Here is a 23,260-nt window from a genome sequence, read left to right as displayed (position 1 = left end):
TCACTGAGCAAATATTTTTCTCATAATAATTCTTTTCATTGCTTCTTTGGCCTCTGTGTTTTTCACACTGTATATCAGAAGATTTAGTATTGGCATCAAAAGCGTATAAAACATGGACAGGATTTTCGTTCTATCCTGTTGGTAGTCAGAGCTTGTTCCCAGATAAGTAAATATCACTGTGCCATAGAAGAGAGTCACTACCGTGAGATGGGAAGCACATGTGGAGAAGGCTTTATATCTGCTCCTTGTAGACTGTATCTTCAGGACAGTGAGAAGGATTCCCAGATAGGAACTAACCACTATCAGAAAGGTAGTCACTGATGTCATTCCAGAGAGAGCAATAAATAAAATCTCACTGTATTGGGTGTCAGAACAGGAAAGTTGAAAGAGCAATAGGATATCACAGAAATAATGGTTAATGATGTTGGGCCCACAGAAAGAGAGACGGAGCAAGCCACTCAGGTGGATGAGTGAGTTAGCACAACCTAGCAGGTAGGAAGTAGTCACCAGGTGGATGCACAATGTGGGTGTCATGAGACCTTTGTAGTGAAGTGGGTGGCAAATGGCAACATACCGATCATACGCCATTGCAGCCAGGAGGAAGCATTCAGTGGTCAGGAACATGCTGACCAAGGAATACTGAAGGAGGCAACCATGATAGGAGATGGCCTTCTGACCTGCTATGTAGTTCACCAACATTTTAGGAATAAAGACAGAGGAATAGCAGAAATCCAAGAAAGCCAACTGGCAAAGGAAAAAGTATTTGGGACAGTGGAGCTGGGCACTAGCCAGAATTATTATGATAACCCAAATGTTGCCCACCACAGTTGTGAGATAGATCAAGAGAAACAGCACAAAAAGAACAGTATTCAGTTCAGGGTTGTCAGTCAGCCCCAGGAGGACAAATTCAGTTATCACACTGACATTTCTGTCAGCCATTTATGTGACTGCCCCTATGAACGATCTGCAGGGAACAAGAGGGAAAAGAAAATAACCAAACTGTATAGCTTGAATATATGAATTCAATCTACTGGGAACTTTAGAAAACTGCATGATTTTAATTACTACTACGACGACGACTACTCCACAATGAATTCAGTTATTGCAAGAATGAAAAGTTACCCTGATACGAAACTTGAGTTGAATCAAAGTCTTACCAGGGGATATAAACAGGTACTATCACCACATAATAACCCCCGGAGAAATTAATATCCCTTTGGACAGCCCTAATAGGAATGTTTATATAAACAGAGAGAGTTTGGGAGATGAAGCTTAGGAAACAGTATATTCAGGATTCCAGAACACAAGGCAAGGACCTCATATTTTAAGGAAGAGTATCTCTAAACAAAGAGCAAAAAAACTCGATATATAATAAGTAAATTTTTGACACATCTAGTAAAATTATTCTCTATGACATATTTTTAACTTAGACAAGTAGTACACATGACAATTACATTAAACAATAAAACAACAAATAAACAATATATACATATTTATGTATATATTTATATGTGTATGTCTGTGTTGTATATACACGTGTATATATGTATATATAAATACATACAATAATATCTAATAAAATTTATAGATTATCCATAAAAATGAAAATCAGGCGTGTCTAGAATAGAGAGTGAAAAAAAGCAAACATTTTTTTCTCATGAAAACATTACTTATTTGTTAAAACTCACTTGTTCCAGGGAGTCATTCTTTGCTACTCCAACAGATATTTATCATTTCATCCTCTGATTTCCTATGGCACTTATTATCCAACTTGAATTAGTTCACATCAGATTTTTTTCCATTATGATTCAATCAGAAACTCCACTATGTTTTAATCCCTGCAGTCAGAGTTTCCAGTCCAATTTTCAGGACAATGCATATGCTTTTGGCATATTAGATCACATGTGGATCAGGGCCTTTGCCCAGGAAAAGTTATATCATTAAATTAATTTAGGCTTTATCATATAACCCAAAATACATGAAAAGTAAGGTTCCAATATCTGATATATTTGGGAAACACTTAGTCAAAAGATGTTTAAGGAAAGCCTTCTTACTGCAGTACTTATAGGAAAACATAATATGCTACTATGGTTTGGGAATTTCCAATAAGAGAAAAATAATATAGAACATGCTTCACATTAATTTGATGATTGAATCTATTTTCACTGAACATTTAGAATAGGGCATGCTCCAATCCATGCTTCAGAAGTAATAGTTCCCTGATATTAAATAGAGTGAGAAAAACATGGGCTTGATCTCTATATTCACTACAAGTTAAGTGGTAAGTTATTAATAACAACTGAAATACTGCAAACCATGCTACACAAGAGCTTTATGTTCATTTTACTGAAACACCAGAAGTTGAAAAGGACTAGTCACTTTCCACCACATTATGCTGTGATTTTGTGTCTAACTCTCAGTTTCCTATCCTAACTTAGTCTCATCTATAAACCTTCCTCAAGAGGTAGTTGTGAGAAATAAATAGGAAAGTACCTAAAAACTGCCTGTCACCCCATAGGTACTCTCTGTTTGCTGTATATTCAAAGTAAAAAGAAAGAAAGAAAGAAAGAAAGAGAGAGAGAGAGAGAGAGAGAGAGAGAGAGAGAGAGAGAGAGAGAGAGAGAGAGAGAGAGAGAGAGAGAGAAAGAAAGAAAGAAAGAAAGAAAGAAAGAAAGAAAGAAAGAAAGAAAGGAAGAAAGAAAGAGGAAGGAAGGAAGGAAGGAAGGAAGGAAGGAAGGAAGGAAGGAAGGAAGGAAGGAAGGAAGGAAGGAAGGAAGGAAGGAAGAAAATAGAGACTGGACTATCTGTTCACATACTAGACAAACAGTTTTTGACTAAAATAGTCTTTGGTTCTTTGCTTGTTTGGTTTAGTTTCATTTAGTTAGTTTTTGCCTTGATTGACTTTGTTTTTAAACAAACCAAAATGTTACTTTGATGATGAGTTTCTTCTTATTTCATCAGTTCCATATTTTTTCATTAATTTTAATAACCAGTAATTTTCATCTGGACTGTCTTTCACACGCTGTGTTTCTTTTGCAATCATATACAATATATAAGTTTTTGAGTACAAAATTAGCTCTGGAAACAGAGCCAAATAAATTGCTGCTTTTCCCCTCAGATTTAACAAAATTCAATAGTTTGTCCTACTCAATCTTAGATTTCTAAAGAATTTCTTTTAATAAATTACCTCTTGCAATTTACATAATTCTATGCACATGATTATATGAAGACTTTAAATATAGCAACCTGAGGAAATATGGACTAAAGCCGCTAATCATTTTAAGAGAGGCAGTTGAGTTGAATAGGCTAATTCTATTTTATTTATCTCAATAATTGGAATGGATTTGATGCGGATTATTTTTCTTTACATTCCATTCACAGCATGTACCGAGAGCTGCTGTTTTTGGAAACCAAATGGAAAAGGCATTTATAATTTCTTTGTTAGAACACAAAAACCACACCTACCTGGTTTGGAGAGGAAGTCTAGCCCTTTCTCTTACTTTCCTAACTTGTGTTTATATTTGGCTCAGGTCCGTTGGAGAATGGAATTCCCAGTGATTCTGAGATCACTAGGTCTCATTAAAACAGCTAACCAGGGGCCTGAGGGAAAGGAAGGCTCCAGCACTAACTTTCCAAACTAAGCAATTCATAGATTTGGTCTTTTCTAAGTTTTAGAGAAAATTGTCCATGTTCTTGTCTCACCTACACAAGGCTCTACAAGGAAAAACTGAACTGTTAAAAATTAACGTCACCAGTGTTTATAATTTTGCTTTATATAATTTAAATATATATGTATATTATCCATGACATATAATTTCTTTCAGTTTTCAAGAATGCTAAGTTCCACTTGTTAATGACCATGTGCTTTTGTAAATGCATTATAATTGGTAGTAATTATGAAAAATATACACATATTTCTTTTTTCTTGTAGGGAATAATTCCTTATTTATTTATTTTTAAATTAAAGTTTATTGGGGTGACAATTATTAGTAAATTTACATAGATTTCAGGTGTACAGTTCTGTGATACATTATCTATATCTCACATTGTGTGTTCACCACCCAGAGTCAATTCTCTTTCCATCACCATATATTAGACCCTGTTTACCCTCTTCTAGAACTGCCTCCCCCTTTGCCCTCTGGTGACCCCTAAACTATTGTCTATGTCTATGAGTTTTTATTCCTTCATTTGTTTGTCTTGACCCTTTGTCGTTTTCAGTTTTATATACCACATATCAGTGAAATCACATGGTTCTCTACTTTTTCTGTCTGACTTATTTCACTTAGCATAATACTCTCAAGATCCAACCATGTTGTCACAAATGGTACTATTTCATCTTTTCTTACTGCCGAATAGTATTCCATTGTGTATATATACCACAACTTCTTTATCCATTCATCTATCGAAGGACATTTTGGTGTTTCCATGTCTTGGCCACCATAAATAAAGATTCAGTGAATATTGGAGCGCACATGTCTTTATGGATAAATGTTTTCATATTTTTTGGTAGATACCCAGGATTATGATTGCTGGGTCATATGGTAATTCTATTCTTAATTTTTTGAGAAACCTCCACACTGCCTTGCATAGCAGCTGCACCAATTTGTATTCCCACCAACAGTGTATGAGGGTTCCTTTTTCTCCACAGCCTCTCCAACACTTGTTATTATTTGTCTTGTTGATGATAGCCATTCTAACTGGTGTGAGGTGATATCTCACTGTGGTTTTTATTTGCATTCCTCTGATGATTAGTGATGTTGAGCATTTTTTCATAAGTCTATTTGCCATTTCTATGTCCTCTTTGGAGAAATGTCTCTTCAGGTTCTCTGCCCATTTTTCAACTGGGTTGTTTGTTTTTTTTGTTGTTTAGTTGCATGAGTTCCTTGTATATTTTGGATATTAGCCCTTATAGGAGGCACTGTTTGCAAAAATCTTCTCCCATTCACTTGCTTGCCTCTTTATTTTGTTGATGGTTTCTTTGGCTGTGCAGAAGCTTTTAAGTTTGATATAGTCCCATTCATTTATTTTAGCTTTTACTTCCCTTGCCTTTGGAGTAAAATTCATAAAATGCTCTTTGAATCCAAGGTCCATAAGTTTAGGACCTATGTTTTCTTCTATGCGGTTTATTGTTTCAGGTCTTATGCTTAGGTCTTTGATCCATTTTGAATTAATTTTAGTACATGGTGACAGACAGCAGTCGTTTCATTCTTTCGCACGTGGCTTACCAATTCCCCAGCACCATTTATTGAAGAGGCTGTCTTTTCTTCATTGTATGTCTTTTTGCTTCTTTGTCAGAAATCATCTGTCTATATTTATGTGGGTTTATTTCTGGGTTCTCAATTTTATTCCATTGGTCTGCGTGTCTGTTTTTCTGCCAATACCATGCTGTTTTGATTATTGTTGTCCTGTAGTACAAGCTAAAGTCACGAGTGTGATATTTTCAGCAATGTTCTTTTTTCTTAGGATTGCTTTGGCTATTTGGGGTCTTTTGTGGTTCCGTACAAATCTGATGATTTTTTGTTCTATTTCTTTAAAAACTGTCATTGGGATGTTAATGGGGATTGCATTAAATCTGTACATTGCTTTGGGTAATAGAGCCATTTTAACTATGTTGATTCTTCCAATCCATGAGCACGGAATGTCTTTCCATTTCTTTGTGTCTTCTTCAATTTCTTTTGGATATTTCTTTCACATCCTTGGTTAAGTTTATTCCTAGGTATTTGATTCTTTTTGTTGTAATTGTAAAAGGAATTTTTTTAAAATTTCTTTTTCTGAGATTTAATTGTTAGTATATAGGAATGCAATGGACTTTTGTACATTGATTTTGTAGCCGGCAACTTTACTGCATTCATTTATTGTTTCTAATAGCTTTTTGGTGGAGTCTTTAGGGTTTTTTATATATAGCATCATGTCATCTGCAAAGAGAGAGAATTTAACTTCTTCATTCCCAATCTGGATGCCTTTTATTTCTTTCTCTTGCCTGTTTGCTCTGGCGAGGACTTCCAACACTGTGTTGAGAAGCAGAGGTGATAGGGGACAGCCCTGCCGTGTTCCTGAACATAGAGCAAAGGGATTCAGTTTTTCACTGTTAATTATGATATTAGCTGAGGGTTTGTCATACATGGCCTTTATTATGTTAAGGTATTTTCCTTAGTGAGTCTAACCAAGCATTTGTCAATTTTATTAATATTTTCAAAGAACCAGATCTTTGTCGCATTAATTTTTTCTATTGTCTTTTTATTCTCTATTTCCTTTAGTTCTGCTCTGACTTTTATTATTTCCTTTCTTCTGCTGACCTTGGGTTTCATTTGTTCTTCTTTTTCTAGTTCTTTAAGGTGTAATGTGAGGTTATTTATCTGGTGTTTTTCTTGTTTCTTGAGATAGGCCTGTAGTAATATAAATTTCCCTCTTAAAACTGCTTTCGCTGCATCCCCAAAATTATGATAGGATATATTTTCATTCTCATTTGTTTCTATGTATCTTTTGATCTCTTCTCTTATTTCTTCTTTGACACAATCGTTCTTTAAAATTATATTGTTTAGTCTCCACATATTTGTGGTTTATCCTGCTTTCTTTCTGCAGTTGGTAGCCAATTTCAAAGCCTTGTGATCAGAGAATATGCTTGGTATGATTTCAATCTTCTTAAATTTGCTGATGCTAGTTTTATGTCCCAATATGTGGTCTATCCTTGAGAATATTCTATGTACACTACAAAAAAATGCATAGTCTGATGTTTTAGGATGAAGTGCTCTATAAATGTCAATCATGTCCATTTCATCTAATGTGTCATTTAGGGCTGCTATTTCTTTATTTATTTTGTGTTGGATGATCTATCCATAGCTGTCAATGACGCATTTAGGTCCCATACCATAATTGTGTTTTGTTCAATTTCTCCCTTTAGTTCTGTTAGTAGTTGTTTGGCATATTTCGGTGCTCCCTGATTGTGGGCATAAATATTGATGACTGTTATGTCTTCTTGTTGTATAGTCCACTTTATCATTATGAAATGTCCATCTTTGTCTCTTGTTACCTTTTTCATCCCAAAGTCTGTTTCATCTGATCAGAATGGATACACCTGATTTTCTCTAGATTCGATTTGCTTGGAGTGTCAATTTCCACCCTTTCACTTTGAGTCTATGCTTGTCCTTGTAGCTGAGATGTGTCTCTTGGAGACAGCACATGGTTGGGTGTAGTGTTTTTTAATCCAATCTGCTACTCTGTGCCTTTTTATTGGTGAGTTCAGTCCCTTTATATTTAGGATGATTTTTGATATGTGAGGATTTCCTATCATTCTATCTCTGATTTTCTGGTAAGACTGTGTCTCCATTGTTTCTTTGCCTTTTTGTTGTTGTCTATTATTTCTGTGTGGTGGTATTCTATGATTTTTCTCTCTGTTTCTTCTTTTGTTATGTTATATATTTCAGTTCTCCATTTTTTTGAGTGGTTACCATTAAGTTTATGTAAAAGAAAGTTTTATATTTAGAGTATTCCATTTTCTTCATCATGCTTTCATTCTCCATTCTCATATTCCAATTCAGGTCTTTACTCCCTCTCCTTTTATGTTTTGGTTGCCACAAATTATCCTTATTTATGCTGGTCGAATAGCCTTCTTCAGTATTTCTTGTAGTGCAGGTCACGTGTTAGAAAATTCCCTCAGCTTCTGTATGTCTGGAAAGGTCTTTATTTCTCCTTCATGTCTAAAGGATAATCTTTGCTGGATTCTTGGCTCATAATTTCTCTCTTTCAATAGTTTGAATATTTGGTTCCACTCCCTCCTGGCTTGTAGAGTTTCTGTTGAGAAATCTGATGATAATCTAATGGGGTTTCCTTTGTAAGTTACCGTCTTATTTCCCTGGCTGCCTTGAGGATTCTTTCTCTGTCATTAATTTTTGACAGCTTCAATGCAATTTGCCTTGGAGAAGGCCTGTTGGGGTTGAGGTAATTAGATGTTCTATTTGCTTCTTGGATTCAAGGATCCAATTCTTTCCACATGTTTGGGAAGTTCTCATCGACTGTTTGAATATACTATCTGTTCCCTTCTTTCTTTCTTCTCCTTCTGGTATGCCCATTATTCTTATATTGCTCTTTCTGATGGAGTCAGAAAGTTCTTGTAGAGTTCTTCCTTTTAAGTCTCAAGTTTCTTTCTTTTTCCATCTGTGTCATTTCCAGATTTCTATCTTTGATGTCACTGATTCTTTCCTCCATTTGGTCAACTCTCCTACCTAAGCTGGCTATTTCATTCTTTATTTCTTTTATTGAATTCCTAATCTCCAGAAATTCTATTTGGTTCTTTTTAAAAATTTCAATCTCTTTGGTAAAACGTTCGTTTTGTTCTTTGACTGTGTTTCTAAGTTAATTAAACTGCCTGTCTGTTTGCTTGTATCTCGTTGAGTTTTTTAAGAACTGCAATCTTGAATTCTCTGTCATTTAAGTCACATATTTCCATGTCTTTAAGTTCATTTTCTGGAGACTTTTCATTTTATTCCTGAGCTGTCTTGTTACCCTGGTAATGAATGATTTATCGTTTCTCTTCCTAGACATCTCCAGGTGTGGTCTCTGCAAGAGGTTGATAGAAAGAGGTCTTTCTTTTGTTTTCCAGTAGGTCTTGGTAGAATGTTTTACTTTCTCTCTGACTGCAGCCTTTTATTCTGTCTCACACTGTAGTGTTATGTTTTCTCTGCACTATTCCGGCTTTTCACACAATAGGGTGATTTCCTGGAAGTCAGGCTTCTCCTCTGTAAACAGTTTGCCTGGGTCATAGGGCACCCCCTCTGTGGGGGGATGTGGAGATCTTCTGAAGTTCCCAAGCTCTTTCTGCACCTGATTCAGAGCCCGTGTGTTTCAGCAGGTCTGTTTACTCCTGTAGGTATCTGCCCAGATAGCTGGGAACAGGAGCGGGGATGGGTTGTGTGACAGCCCAGAGCAATGGCAGCGACCACCACCACAGTGAGTCCTGCTTCCACTGCTCCCTCCCCTTTGCCAGAACTAGTTGGGCTGTGAGTCTGTGTATGCGCACCATAGTTCTCAGAACTGTAAATATTCTGTTCTTTTGATCTGACACTGCTGGTGTTCTGCTTCTAGCAACACACGTGGGGGCACGGCGAGCTCTGGGAGGATAAGGATGGGGCAACTAGGCTCAGTGCCTAAGGCTTCCATTCTCTGTTTGGCAGTGAGGGCTTAAACCACCGTTTTCAGCCTTCTTCCCTCAGTCTTTGCTCCGAGGTCTCTGCCGTGAGCGTTGGGTTCAGCTGTGTTATATGCTGTCCCCTCAGCCCTGTGGGCCATAAATGGAGCCCTAACAGTCCGACTTCTTGCCTCTCCTTCAGCTGCGGTTGTTCCGGAATGCAGCGAGCTTGGAACACTGGGCTTGATCTGTGTCCTGTGCCCACGCGGCCCCATCTCCGCACTTCTCCCTTCCCTCCTCCCCCACTGGCACAATTTGCCCACCTTTAGGTGATTTCAGTAGTGCACCTCTTAGTCTTGCCTGTCTGATGCATAGGAAGTCCTTTGTGGAGTTACAGTTATTCAATTTGTTGTAAATTCCAGGGGAGATTTCAAGAGGCTCACCTCACACCGCCATTTTTATGACATCATCATCTTTACATATATTTCAATGAGAGACAACCCAAAAGAAGTGGAAGCAATTACTAAATAGAATTCAGGATGTGTGTGTGTGTGTGTGTGTGTGTGTGTGTTTGTGTGTTTTCGTAAACTAGATTGCCTTTTAATATTAGGCGTAATTTAGCCAATTATGACACTAAGATAGATATTATGTTCAACATTTTTGTCACTATATTAGCTAAACATAAATGTAATTTTTAGAAATATTAGGTAGGCTGATACTTCGAAAATAGAATGGAAAATATAAAAGGAGGTAAATACAGGGTAAAATGGTAGGCTAAATTTTATAGGGGGATGGGCAAATATGAATAAATATGTCACTAAGATAAGTCAAATGCAATCAAACCACACATACAACTGCACAAGAACAAGGTGGAAAAAATTTGCAGTGACTTTAAAATGAAGCAATAGTGAAGACAGACTAACACACAGGGAAAGTTACAATTAATTTTGTTAACAAGAGTATTTCTTTTTCTTTGGCAACCAACTGTTAAGAAGGATTCTAGTTGGAATAGTTTCTATTTATTACACACATAGTATTTTCCAGGCATTTCACAACTGTAATCTCTAATTGTTGTGTGATTTTATTTAAGTAAATATTCTGATTCATATGATTCACATTATAGGTGGCTCAGAACAATTAAAGAAATTCTCCAAGTTTTCACTTTAGGAAGTAGTACAATAGTAATTTCAATATAATGTTTGGTGTAAAAAGCTGTGCTACTTTTACTATTCCGTGCAGCCTCTCAATATTGACAAAGTAAGGAGTGAACATAATAATGATGGAAATTGAAATCATATTGCATGAAGAATAGTAAAAAAATTAGGAAATATCCAGTATGAGAAAAATTAGAGTCAGGATGGTAGTCTAGCAAAAATTGAACATCTGAGGAATCTAAGAACGAAGGGTGAGAATATATGAATTCTAAGGTCAGTATTTTTCCCATAAAATAATCCCCTTCTCCCATATATATACACTTAGTAAACTGTATTATTTTATCTGATTCCTGGGAGGCCAAGTCTTTCTTTTATAGGCTGTATATTGTAACATAATTTATTACAAATTATAAATAGTTTGATTTATTTTTCTGACTTTCAATTATCTTGCCTGTATATCATTCATTGTGTTTCATACTCTAGGATATAAGATATTGAATACTTTTGAAAATTGTTAAGAACTATGTAAAATTTGATTTACTTATTTTATTTTTATTTTATTCTGAAAATTAAAACTTTCATACAAATGCACTTATGTGAATGACTTATACATAAATGTCACATATATGTACCCTTATGGGGCCCAATTTCAAATATCATATTGAATAATCTTGGAAAATCATGAAAGGCTATAGAAACATTGCTGGTATATGATGTTCTCAGTGTTGGTGGTGGTCGTGTTATTATTTTTTCATTCTGAAAGGTAAACTTTTATAGGAATTCTTTGCATAATGTTCCAATATAATAAACATTTCAAGTTGCAACCTTCACAGATAGTGGAGAAATTCAGTTATATGATTTTGGTTGTTACTGAGATGAAAGAAGATTAATCTAGCTTGCCATGTAAAAACATTAATTAATATTTATAGAGCATTCAGCTGTTCCATTGTGCTGCTTAGCCTATTTACCTGTAGTTATTTCAGTATTTAAAAACAAACTCCAAAAATTAAACTTAATTTTATTTGTAAATGAAGATATTCTCGAGACTACTGTTCTTGTTTTCCAGATAGGACATTTTATAGCAATTTAGGGAAAAGAGATCACTATGGAACAATCAGTATTTCTGGGCCTGATTTTACCATTATGCAGCTGTACATATAATTTGAATCAAAGGGAAAACAACTGGCTTCCATGTTTTCCCTGTCTAGAATGCCTTCAGGACATTTTTGTTTAATGTCTAAAGAATATGTTGGAAGACCCTTAAAGGAAAGGGGGAAATGCATCTGATTATTAATGATTCCCTAATTACCATGAAGGCATCCTTTCTAAACATGAAGTCAAACTCTTTAGGGTAACTTTCTTCTGAGTATTAGTGGCTCCTCCATGTGATGTAATAAAACTGGCGTTCCATGCTGTTCAATTTCATGGGTAGTAATGGAAACTGGGTCCAAGATTATGGAAAAGGTTTAGACTAACCGTTGTGCGTGGAAAGGTAATCTAGAATGTAGTTCTCTTTCTATTTTTGAGTGTTTCTATTTCTTTTGAAGAATATCTGACCATAAATAGTCCAGGCGAATTTCAGGAATATATATCTGTCAGTTTTATTGGATAATTTAAGTACCAATACTTTTTACTTGAAAAATGTTTTATTTTTTCTGTGCTTAAAAGAGAGACTGAGTTAAGAGAAATGTTATTATTTATGAATTTTATGCTTCTATCTCTCTATGTGTGTGTATTTTTGTGTCTATATATCCCTATGTGTATATTCATATTGCTACCCATACACAAGAATTAAAATGTCAACAATTGTTAACTAACCTAGAACTTCATATGTTTTTTTAGGTTAATTTACACAATAACCAGTCATATATACTATGACATGTAATTATTTCAGGACTTTTTCTTCCACTGTAAAACAGAGGGTTCCACTTAAATAAGCTTTAAGATTCCTTTGGGATCAAAGTTTTAATAAATCATTTAGATATCATTATCCCAAGCACTTGTTTGTATACTATATTAGGGAATGTACAAGTATGGTATAAATATTAAGAAGGAGTACATTTTATTTCTACAGCCCTTTTCACAGCATTCTTCACTTCCTTGTTTCTTAGGCTATAAATCAATGGGTTTAACATAGGAATCACCAGGGTGTAAAGCACGGATACCACTTTTTCTTGTTCTAAGGAATATTGGGAGCTCGGTTGAATGTAACTAAAGCTTATAGAGCCATAGAATAGAGTCACAGCTGTTAGATGTGAAGCACAGGTGGAGAAAGCTTTGTGTCTGCCTGCTGCTGAGCGGATCCTCAGGATGGCTGCGACAATGAAGACGTAGGAGATCATCACAGTCAAGAACGTGATCATGGCAATAATGCCAGAGAAGATTAAAAGCAACAATTCATTCATGGATGTGTCAGAACATGACAGCTTCAATAGTGGGGGCAGGTCGCAGAAAAAGTGACTGATGACGTTGGGCCCACAGAAAGACAATTTCACCAAGCCAATTGTATGTGTCAATGAGTTGATTAAACCTCCTATACACGATCCAATGACCATGGCAACACAAACTATCTTAGTCATAGCCACTGTGTAAAGTAAAGGGTTCACGATGGCCATATAGCGGTCATAAGCCATTGCTGCCAGCAAGAAGCCCTCACTGGTAAGGAGTGACACGAATAAGAAATATTGCACAATACATGCAGAAAATGAGATTGTCTCCCGTTCAGCAAAGAAGTTCAGCAGCATTTTGGGTGCAAAGACTGACGAATAGCAGGCATCCACAAAAGAGAGGCAGCTAAGGAAGTGATACATTGGTGTTTGGAGTTTGGGAGTCATTTGGATTAGAAGGAGCATTCCTAGATTCCCCACCAAGGAAATGGTATAGATAAGCAGAACCAACACGAAGAGGACCACTTTCAGTTCAGCACGCTCTGTCAGTCCCAAAAGGATAAACTCAGTAACAAATGTACAATTAACTTCAGCCATGTGTTTGTTTTTCTTGGTACCTGTTAACGATAAGAAGATTGGACTACATTGAGAATAATCGTGCTGCATTAGCAAGACTATTGGGAATCCCTAACTAGCTGTGCAACTTGAGTTACTGATTTCTGTGCTCTCATGGTTTTAGCTCTAAAATTAGAAAATTTTAAATAGAAAGTCTCTAGTCTCTTCAAGGACTGTATTTGCCTCTTCCATATCGTAATTCCATGAGTGAAAAATGCAAACATAAGGGCCTTAACTTTAGGATGCATTCAAAATGCTGATCTTAGTGTGAAGGAAAAAAAAACCTTGAGTGAGTTGCTTTCTAAAATAGGTAAAGCACAATTCAGTTTATAAAGTATCCTAATCAAAGTTGAAAATTTAATCTATAGTACCATGAAACTCTCTTTTAAACTTCCCACTTTGGATTTAGTAGTAGCTAATGTGAAATATATCAAGATGTAAGAACAAACTGTACTGTGCCATTCAAATCAAGATATTCTACTTATGCCTTTACATTTGGTTCATATGCCATTTTTTTTTGGGGGGGGGGAGAAGAGGGAACTCTCAGCTGGAATATGAAACATAGTCAACAGCAACTTGTATACCCAATAGAAAGATTTTATTCAGGAAACTCAGGAAACAGAGTCTTGATACTTGATACTTTTGATATTGCACCACACTTCTTAGACTATGCAATGTCTTTTCCACTTAAGCAATGCACATTTATTGACTAGTACTACATTTTATCTGAAAAATTTAACTATATTTTCACATTTATATAAAAAATAAAAATAAGTGTTTTAAACATTCACAATACTATAGCTTTACCTCTATGGAATAATGGATGTTTTTTGGCGGCTTCCTTCTTTTTTTTTTTTTTTTTTTTTTTTTTTTTTTTTTTTTTTTTTTTTTTTTTTTTGAGTACAATAGGTAAAACTCAGAAAAGAGCATTGCAAGATTACAGAAATAATAAGAAATGAAAAAATAATTGTGTTAGATCTGGACTATCTACCGTGACAGGTGAGTAATCCCCATGGAAATATGTAGTTATGACAGATTACAATCAATCCTTTAGAGAAGAATATTTCAAATTGAATTACAACACTGGTTTTTCATTGTTTCAGTAGAAGTTGCATAACAATTTTGATGTTACTGTAGAAGAAATTTAAGTGTAGCATAAGTGGTAGGAATAAATGACCGAATCACAATTCCTTCCACCCCTGTAATTTGAAGTTTTTTATCAGATTAAAATCTGAACATCATTTTTTTCTTCTTTCCCATCTTTTTCTTTTTTGCATTTTAACTGTTTTGCAGGATGTATGTATACAGGATATTCAAATAAGTGAATTTAACTTACCCGTGGAAGAAAACAATGTTCAACACCTTAGCTCACTTAGGAACTTCACGACCACTCATTCCCATGGTTTACTTCTCTATATTTCCCCCAAACAAAGTACACACACACACACACACACACACACACACACAAATTAAAAAAAAAGGTTAAATCTGTCTGACATTTACAATAATGCATAAATTAGGTAAATAATAGCAGTTATAAGTAGCAGGATTGAAACTGAAACTTCTCCTTTAATGTATGAGAGCCAAAGTCACAGCTTCCACGGTGTGAAAGCCAGAGTAAGATGATCAAAACACAATCGTGTCAGAAGATAGGTTTAGATAAAAAGTTCAGTTATATATTTACCTTAGTTCAAATGGGAATAGAGTCCCTGGAGTTAATTTTCTGGTTAAAAGGATATAATGAATATGTTATTAAAAGTTCCTCTGTGTTTCTTGAGGATTTAGGTAACTCTCAAGCATTTAATGGCTCCCTTAAGGCATTTAATTTCCTCAATGTTACAAAGAATAGGAGAAAATGTAGGGCAAGTATACAGGAAAAAAAGACAAAAACAGAATATATGATCTCTGAAAAAAAGTGCGATAGAATTGATATGATGTCTGCTTGGTACTTTAGCACGGGAAGCTTTTCAGAACATGTTATCTGGGCTAAACTTCAAAGGCTGCTGTGAAATGACTTGACCACCCATCTCTTCAATGTTTATTTTTCCATATAGCATGTGTTTGCTGGTAGACAATTTTGGGGGTTTTGTCTTTATCTTAAAATGAATTATAGGGGATTCTGATAGCAGTATTTCATACTGTTCCCTTACATATGTATCTAAATAAGATATGTGCTTTATTTTTTATTCTAAAAACCATTAAATGTTTCTTCCTAAATGCAAATTTCCTAAATCCCTAAATTAACAGCTATTGGGGCAGGTGGTAGGAGTAGGGATTAGGTAATAGTCTAAACTTGAATTAGGCCAAAAGGTGATCCATTATGTTAAAAGGACTAGAACATTCTTAGTGCCTGATGCATTCATATATATGAGTATATATAGTTCATTCCCAGTCTATATTTGAAGAATTATATGCGAAATATATGTAAGAAATATAGAGATTAAATTTCTCAGACCAATATTTTCTATCCTCCTAGGAAATTGTAGATTAAGGACAAAAATAATTTATAAATATCTGTATGTATAGGCACTCAGTAGAAAAGAAAAACCAGCAAAATAATTACATTCAGAAAGTACCTATCAGGTCCTCTATCTTCTGAAGGTCTAGTAACCCCTTGAATTTATACGCAATACTATGTTTAAAAGCACATATTTCTGGAAAGTGGCCACATACCAATCATTATATTTATTTAGTAGCCTTATTTAAAACTAATTTGGCATATATTTGTTAATGTGAGTTTTTTTTGGTCATGAAAGAAGACTTTAAGTGAACAATATTATTCAGAAGTTATATTAATTAATGCAATATAATAAAATATTATGCTTTAGAAAATAATTACCTTTTTTTCAAATAAAAGATATTGAGGAACAATTATGATACTATAAGCTGGGGTCATTTTAAGTGTATAATTTAATGAATTTTGACAAACATGTATTCCAGGGCAATTACTACCATAATCAAAATACAGAACATTTTCATAATCCCCGAAGTCTCTTTCTGTCTTTCAAAGAAACCCCTACCTTTTACCTCCAACACCAAGAAACTCCTGACTAACTTTATATCTCCCTACAAGTTTTGCTTTTGCAGAGTTTCATAAAATGGGGATAACACAGAATATGTTCTTTCCTGTTTGGATTTTCTTCAATCAGAATAATGTTTTGAGATATATCCACATTGTTACATAAATCTTTAGTTCTTTTTTATTGCTGACTAACATTCCGTTGCATAGATATAGAATACTTTGTTTATTCGTTCACTTGTTAATGGACGTCTGTCCCTGGAAATACGTATACACCATTCAGAAACTAAAAAGGCAAGCTACATAATATGGAAAGACAGTCAGAGTATGTGTATATGACAAGGCACTCATATCCAGAATATATTAAAAACTACTGCCAACCTATAAGAAAAATACAAGCAAGACAACTAAATATGAAAAATTTAGAAAAGGGACTTTGTAATGAAGGACATTCAGAATAGCCAATAAGCGTATGCAAAAATGTTTAATATCATTGCTCATACATTTCTGCCAGGAGTATGAAAATGGTACAGACACTTTGGAAAATAACAAAAGTAATGAATCTGATCGAGAAAAATGAGAGTAAACACAATTTACTAATAACATAAATGAAAAGGAGAATATCATTAGAGGTTCTATATCCGTAAACCAATGTTCACTGCAGCATTATTCACAATAGCCAATATATGGAAACAACCCAAATGCCCATCATCAGATGAATGGTTAAGGAAAATGTGGTATATTCATACAACAGACTCATTCAGTCTTAATAAAGAGAGAAATCCTGCCGTTTGTGATAACATGAGTTAACCTGGAGGACATCATGCTGAGTGAAATTAGCCAGTCATAAAAAGACAAATACTGTGTGATTCCTTCCACTTATACGAAATTTCAAAAATAGAAAATTCATAGAAGCATAGGATAGAATGTTTCTGTTTAAATGTATTTAATTCTCTCTTGAAATATTTCACCTCAAACAAATTTTCTTCAGTATGTTAATCATAATATTTTTCGAAGTCTTTTTCTAACTCCAGCATGAAGCTCTTCTGTTGTACCGGCTTATATTTTGTGCTTTTTTTTTTACTTTTTACTTTTTTTTTTTTTTTTACTTTCTGGCTCTTTACATGTGAATAACATATTCATAGGCACTGGGGATGACATTACTCTCCACAGGGGAGGCTTTCAGTTTCTAAAATGGCACAAAGGATAAGAGGCTGATTATGTTCATTCAATTATCAATTGGACTGGTTTGGAGTCAGACTTCACTTCCTTCTGGCTTGTCCCTTTCTGGGGGAGTGGGGGGCGTACAGGTTTCCCAAAGTGTTGATTAAGAGCCTCTCTCTCTCTCTCTCTCTCTCCTCTCTCTCTCGGCATTAAACACTGCAGGATATTCAGTTTTAATTCTCTGAAGGTTGAAACTTAGCCTCCTGCCCTACACATCTTCAAATTGTAGCAAATCTCTTTAGGGGGCTGTTGGCCTTTTGTCTGATGCAGGCCTTTACCTCTGGGGTGGGAGGATGTTATCAACCTGGTACCTAGAGACTGAGAAAGATTTCACTGTGTCTTTCCAGCTCAGTCTGACTCTCCAGAATCGGAATCTTCTAGTGCTTCGTAAAGAAAATTCTATCCTTTCTGTGCCGGACTTAAAGCAGGATCCAATTCTGGCCCATCTTTTGAGGAGAACCATGTTATTTTTATTTCTGGCTCTTCCCTGTAGCAGGACTGTGTGTCTTCTAAGCACATTACCGTGTTTTCCCGAAAATAAGACCTAACTGGAAAATAGGCCTAGCATGATTTTTCGGGATGACATCCCCTGAACATAAGCCCTACTGCGTCTTTTGGAGCAAAAATTAGTATAAGACCAGGTCTTATTTTTGGGAAACACGGTAGGAGTGAAGGAGATTTTAACCTGGCTCTGTGGCCCAAACCAGCTTCTTCCATTCTCCAGTCCCTGTCCTTTCCAATTTCCTGTGGGAAAAACAGCTGTGTACTTAAGCTTGTATATAATTGAAATCATCTTGTCAGCCTACATAACTGCTTATAGCTCCACTGTGTTCTCTTTCCACCAGAGAAGACACAGGGCACAGGTTCAGAATCAGTAGCTCCTCCCTTTGGTAGATCACAACCTTTAATATTTATATCGTTTGGAACACCCTCAAAAGTTCCTCTCTGCCTTTCAGAAGTTCTCCACTTAAGTCTGCCCATCTGTCTATCATCTATCTAGCTATCATCTATAATATATCATCTATCTCTCATCTATTGTCTGTCTGTCCTTGTATCTATGCACTTATTTGGTATCCAGGCTACCCTTCAGGATGGGCAAACAGGACACCTGATCAATTAATTCCATTAGAGGCTCCAGCCCCCTTCCCCAAGCAGGCAAGGGAAGGTATAAAAGTAAGAACTTTTGCCTCAGTCACTGGGCTTCCCAGTTTCGGGTACCCCTCTCCCGCTGGGAGCTGCAACCTCTTCTCCTGCCTCTAATCAACTATCTTCCTTTACAACTTTTTGCCTCCCCCTGGTGTCCATTCTTCGGCTTCAGGAGACAGGATCCCGGCCCACACCCCAAAATTGTCGACAGATCCAACATCATTTACATCATTTGGGGCTCGTCCACGATTGAAGGAGAGGTAAATATTATCTGTGCCTTTCTACTTGCCCACCCTATGGCCCTTCATCCTTTTTTGTCTCCTTTTCCTATCATGGAAACAATAGGCTTCTGTCCGATATTTAAATGAGAAAAGCCCGGTTGCTACTCTCAAGACTCAGAGGGCAGGTCTTGCAAAAGGGCTCTGGTTGATCCCCCCTGGCACTGAGCCAGAGGAATGTCAACCACAGTCCAACTGCCTTTTCTCTTACTTTCTTCTCTCGGGTGCAGTTGAGGTGAATGGCCCTCGGCAGGAATCGTGGGACTCTGAGCGTGGCTACTCTGTGGTGTGTCCCAAAGGCTCCCTGGGTCTTCCCCCAGCCCAACTGCCTGAAAGGGTGCTGTTTGGAGGCTTCCCTCCACCTCTCTGCTATTTTCTCATATTCTTCTGCTGCTTTTTTCCTTCCCATGAGGAGACTGAATACTGGCGCGTGGCCAGGACTGTGGGCCTTTGTGGACAACTGAGGGATCCTGGTCGTAGCTACTCTGCGGTGGGTCCCAAAGGTCCCTCTGGTCCCTTCCCAGCCCGACTGCCTGGCAGGGTGCCAGTAGGATGTCTCCTCCAACCATGCTGCTCTTTTCATCCTCACTATCTCTCCCTAGCTCTTGAGATGTTGGCCCGGGGTCCCTTTCCTCTGAGACCTCCTCAACACTCTCCAGTAACATATTTTAACAAGCCAGCCAGGAGGTAAGCCCTTTTTAGGGGACCCCAAAACCTCTTACTCACTTTCCTATACCTCTTCTGTTTGCCGTCCTTTGTGGGCACGGGTCGGACAGTTAAATGGCCATTAGGGTGTCTGCCACTCGAAAACTCCCATGACAGGATAACCCGGTCTTGGAACAGGTCATTGAAGATCTGCTGGGCTCAAGAAAAATCCAAACACCAGTGAGGTCTGTGTTTGTACAGCATAATGTCTCTCTGGAGACTTGATTTTTCATCTCCTCTGTTCTATGGCTGTGCTCCTCTGGGAACCCTGTGCGGCTTCTCTGCCGCCTGGCTCCGTCCCCAGCTCCACGCAGCTGCAGCAGCAGCGGGGAGGGAGGGCCCACAAGTTCGCCGCTCCTCTGGAGCACCACCCACCAGGCCACCTCAGCCACCACCAACAAAGTTTTTAAGGAGGACCAAGATATTCCAGATTCAATTTTCCTTAAGGAAACAACCTTCTCCGAAGCCTTTTGGGGCTTCAGATATCTCTTCCCCCCCTCCCCCCCACATATTGGGCTTCAGGGTCTCCTTCCACTCCCTCTTGCCTAGGCCACATGCCTTCCCTACAAGCTTCAAGAATATACTCCCTCCACCTTAGAGCACCTCATTATTGGCCACAGCCTTTATCGGCCTGTGGGCCAGCGCCAGGCATTCAGGTGGGGACAAGGAAGGTGCCCACTGGAGGCACGGGCCTGGCTGCCCAGATAAGCACGGCTAATCCTGGTGCGTCATGTCTCTCCTCTTGCCCCGGAATCGGTTGTGCGATGTCCAATGTCCGTGGCCCACACGTCTGGGGACACCCTAGAGCAAGATGTAGGAGATGAATTGCAAAGGGACGCCTTTTTGTTCTGCTTCCCTTTCAGATGGGGAATCAGCCCTCAGGTGCCTTCACCCCCCTGAATTGCATCTTGAAACATTGGGACAAATTTGACCTTCAGATTTTGAAGAAGTAGAGCCTGGTTTTCTTTTGTTTAGAGTTTGGCTACATACACATTAGAAGATGGGGAAACTTGGCCTTCTGAGGGAAGTATTAATTGCAATACTACCATACAGCTAGACCTGTTTTGCAGACAGGAGGACAAGTGGTCGGACGTTTCATATGTTCAGGCTTCTTTCGCCCTGAGGGACAACACAGATCTCTGTACGAAATGTAGAGTTGACCTGGCTCTTTTGGCTGTGATCTCTGGCCTCCCGCCTCCTAAGGAGACCCCTTCTGGGGGGACTCCTCCTAGGGAGACTCCTTCTTAGGAGACTCTCCCTAAGGAGACCCCTTCTGGGTGGACTCCTCCAAAGGAAACTCCAGCGGGATCCTCCTCTCCTGAGGAGGACCCTTCAACATACACCCATCTCCTAATCCACCCATAAACAGGAATGCCTGAGGCTGAGGTAACTGAAGGAAAAAAGTGGCACTTTCAAAAACCAAGCAGCTAATTCTCAAGCCAGACTCCCTCATGCCCCCACCCCCTTTACTCTGCTGCTCTAATTCTAAGTCCTACAGGGACCACTCACAGTGGGATTCATTTAAGGGAAATAGCCTTTAGATTGGAGTCCCAGAGTACTAACATTCTAAATAAGCTTACTTTTAAAGTCATGTTACTCTGTTACAGAATTTGCCAAGAAAATAGCTTAGATTAAATATCTAGGTATTTCAAAATAACAAAATGCTGAGGTGTTAATTATTAGGTAGGTCTAAGTTCATCTAGTTCTAGCTTCTTGTCACAGGAATGTGTTGAGAGAAAGGTCTGTTAATTATGATCTGTTAATAAATATACCTTACATTTTATTACAAAAGCCTATGCTTTTAAAGGTTGTCAAATATATTCCTGGATTTGCCAGTGAAAGTGCTAATTGCTTGCTTTGGTTGTCAGTAAAAATTAAGGTTCTGAAGGTTATGGATTCTAACATGGAGGAAAATGGTGTGTGTTTTCAACGAAGGTATAAGATATGGAAATACATTTTTGAAGGTACTGAAAGAAAGCAGAGATTATTTCTAAATGAGTAAAAAGAGACAAATTAAGAGGGACTGGAAAGTTGTGGAAGGTTTGTGAGAAGTTTTGAGAGTTTTATATATAGTTAAGCTAAGTATAATTAACTAAGTAAATTTAAACCTCAAAAGTAAGCTGGCACAGAATAAAAGTTAAGTTTTCTCTCTCTACTAAGATAAAGTTTGTTAGACTATTGGTCTGCTACTGACATTATGAACAAATTTTCTACCTAAAAAAACAAAGATTATATATGTCACCAAAATAATTTTCTATGTTTTACATTTTCTCAATCAAGTCCTTGGTTATTCAAAAATTAAATCTAAAAATTAAGTTTTGCTAATAGTTAAGCAAACCTCTATATTTTAGTACTGCTACAGTTCATTCGCCTTCTTCGGTATCAGAGATAGGCCAATATAGGGAAGCTTAGCCTGATGTTTTCCCTTAACTGGCAGGAATTCTAATGGTTCTGACCCACTGTTACATCCCTGAGTAAGAGGCTCAGATCCTAGAGACTTTGTTTAAATGTCTTTAACAGCCAGGAATTTGTTTAAATGTCTTTAACGGCCAAGACAGAAAAACGAGAAATAAAGGAACAGTGAGACCAGAGGATGAGACCAGAGACAGGCCAGACTTCTGGTCACAATTACAGACAACCCATAGCTGAAGCCACCTCAAGGCACCCCATAAGCCCCAGAGAGAAAACGCCAGATAAAGGAACTTGCTTTGGATGTGGAATCCCAGACCATTGGAATAAGGAGTGTCCTAGTCCTCCAAAGCAGCCGTGCCCCCTGTACAGACTAAAGGACACTAGAGGAGGGAGTACCCCTTGTTCTGAAGGGAACAAGGACCAACTCCCTCCCCAAAATTGGCTGTAATCACTATTGGGCCTAAAGTTCCCAGTGGCTCCCAAGCTATTCTCATCACAGGGGGTAAAACTGCAGGTGACCCTGATGTGGCAGGTAAGCCTATTAATTTCCTAATTGATATAGGAAGCATTTATTCTGTCTCAACTGCTCTCTCTGGACCTTTTTCCTCTGAAAACTGCTGGGTTGTAAAGATAAAGACAGCCCCCAGGTTTGGGCTCATTTTACTCAGCATGTTTCTCATCATTGGTGTATACCTTAAAAAAATGTAAAATAAACAAATTAAACATAAAAAAGGACTCTGTAACTATTTAAGTAAGGAACTAGACCTCGTAACAGGAGGCTGGCCAGCATGCCTTCGTGCCATAGCTGCAGCTTCCCTCCTGGTTCCTAAAACCACCAAGCTCATGATGGGACAGGATTTAACTATCTTTGTCCCCCCATCATATTCGAGGACATTTAAATACTAATAATAGTCACTGGCTCACTGATAGCCATCTCCTGCGGCATCAGGGCCTCTTGTTAAAAGGTTTTGTAATCCAAATACAGACCTGCTCCACCCTTAATCCTGCCACATTCCTCCCAGAGGTGGGGGAAAAATAAACTACCAACAAATTTTAATACAAACTTATACTGCTAGAGCAGATTTACAAAAAACATCCCTAGACAACACAGATTGGACTCTCTTCACTTGTTGGGACAGTTTTTTCCTGTGAGCACAGCAGTTAGAGGCTTTCCCGTCAAAACAGTGTTGAGCGAT

The 23,260-nt window shown here is 37.5% G+C and overlaps 2 protein-coding genes across 2 annotated transcripts; both read right to left on the bottom strand.

Moving 5' to 3' along the window:
- LOC148755965 (olfactory receptor 5J3-like) lies at window positions 1-939 on the bottom strand. Its single transcript, XM_088790007.1, has one exon. It carries the CDS (start codon window positions 937-939, stop codon window positions 1-3), a length of 939 nt encoding a protein of 312 aa, XP_088646133.1.
- An 11,384-nt stretch (window positions 940-12,323) lies between these two features.
- Window positions 12,324-13,300, bottom strand: LOC109439439 (olfactory receptor 5J3-like). Its single transcript, XM_019719748.3, has one exon. It carries the CDS (start codon window positions 13,260-13,262, stop codon window positions 12,324-12,326), a length of 939 nt encoding a protein of 312 aa, XP_019575307.2. The 5' UTR covers window positions 13,263-13,300.
- Between the last annotated feature and the right edge of the window lie 9,960 nt (window positions 13,301-23,260).

Source organism: Rhinolophus sinicus, chromosome 14, assembly GCF_057876585.1.
Source record: "Rhinolophus sinicus isolate RSI-liver-muscle chromosome 14, RSI-T2T, whole genome shotgun sequence".
NCBI lineage: Eukaryota > Metazoa > Chordata > Mammalia > Chiroptera > Rhinolophidae > Rhinolophus > Rhinolophus sinicus.
The sequence above is the reverse complement of the archived record's forward strand: the minus strand, read 5'-3'. Positions and strand labels throughout refer to the sequence as shown.

Bases quoted from the DNA above. Each gene is read 5' to 3' on its own strand.
- LOC148755965 (XM_088790007.1), bottom strand. From the start codon at position 939: ATGGCTGACAGAAATGTCAGTGTGATAACTGAATTTGTCCTCCTGGGG.
- LOC109439439 (XM_019719748.3), bottom strand. From the start codon at position 13,262: ATGGCTGAAGTTAATTGTACATTTGTTACTGAGTTTATCCTTTTGGGA.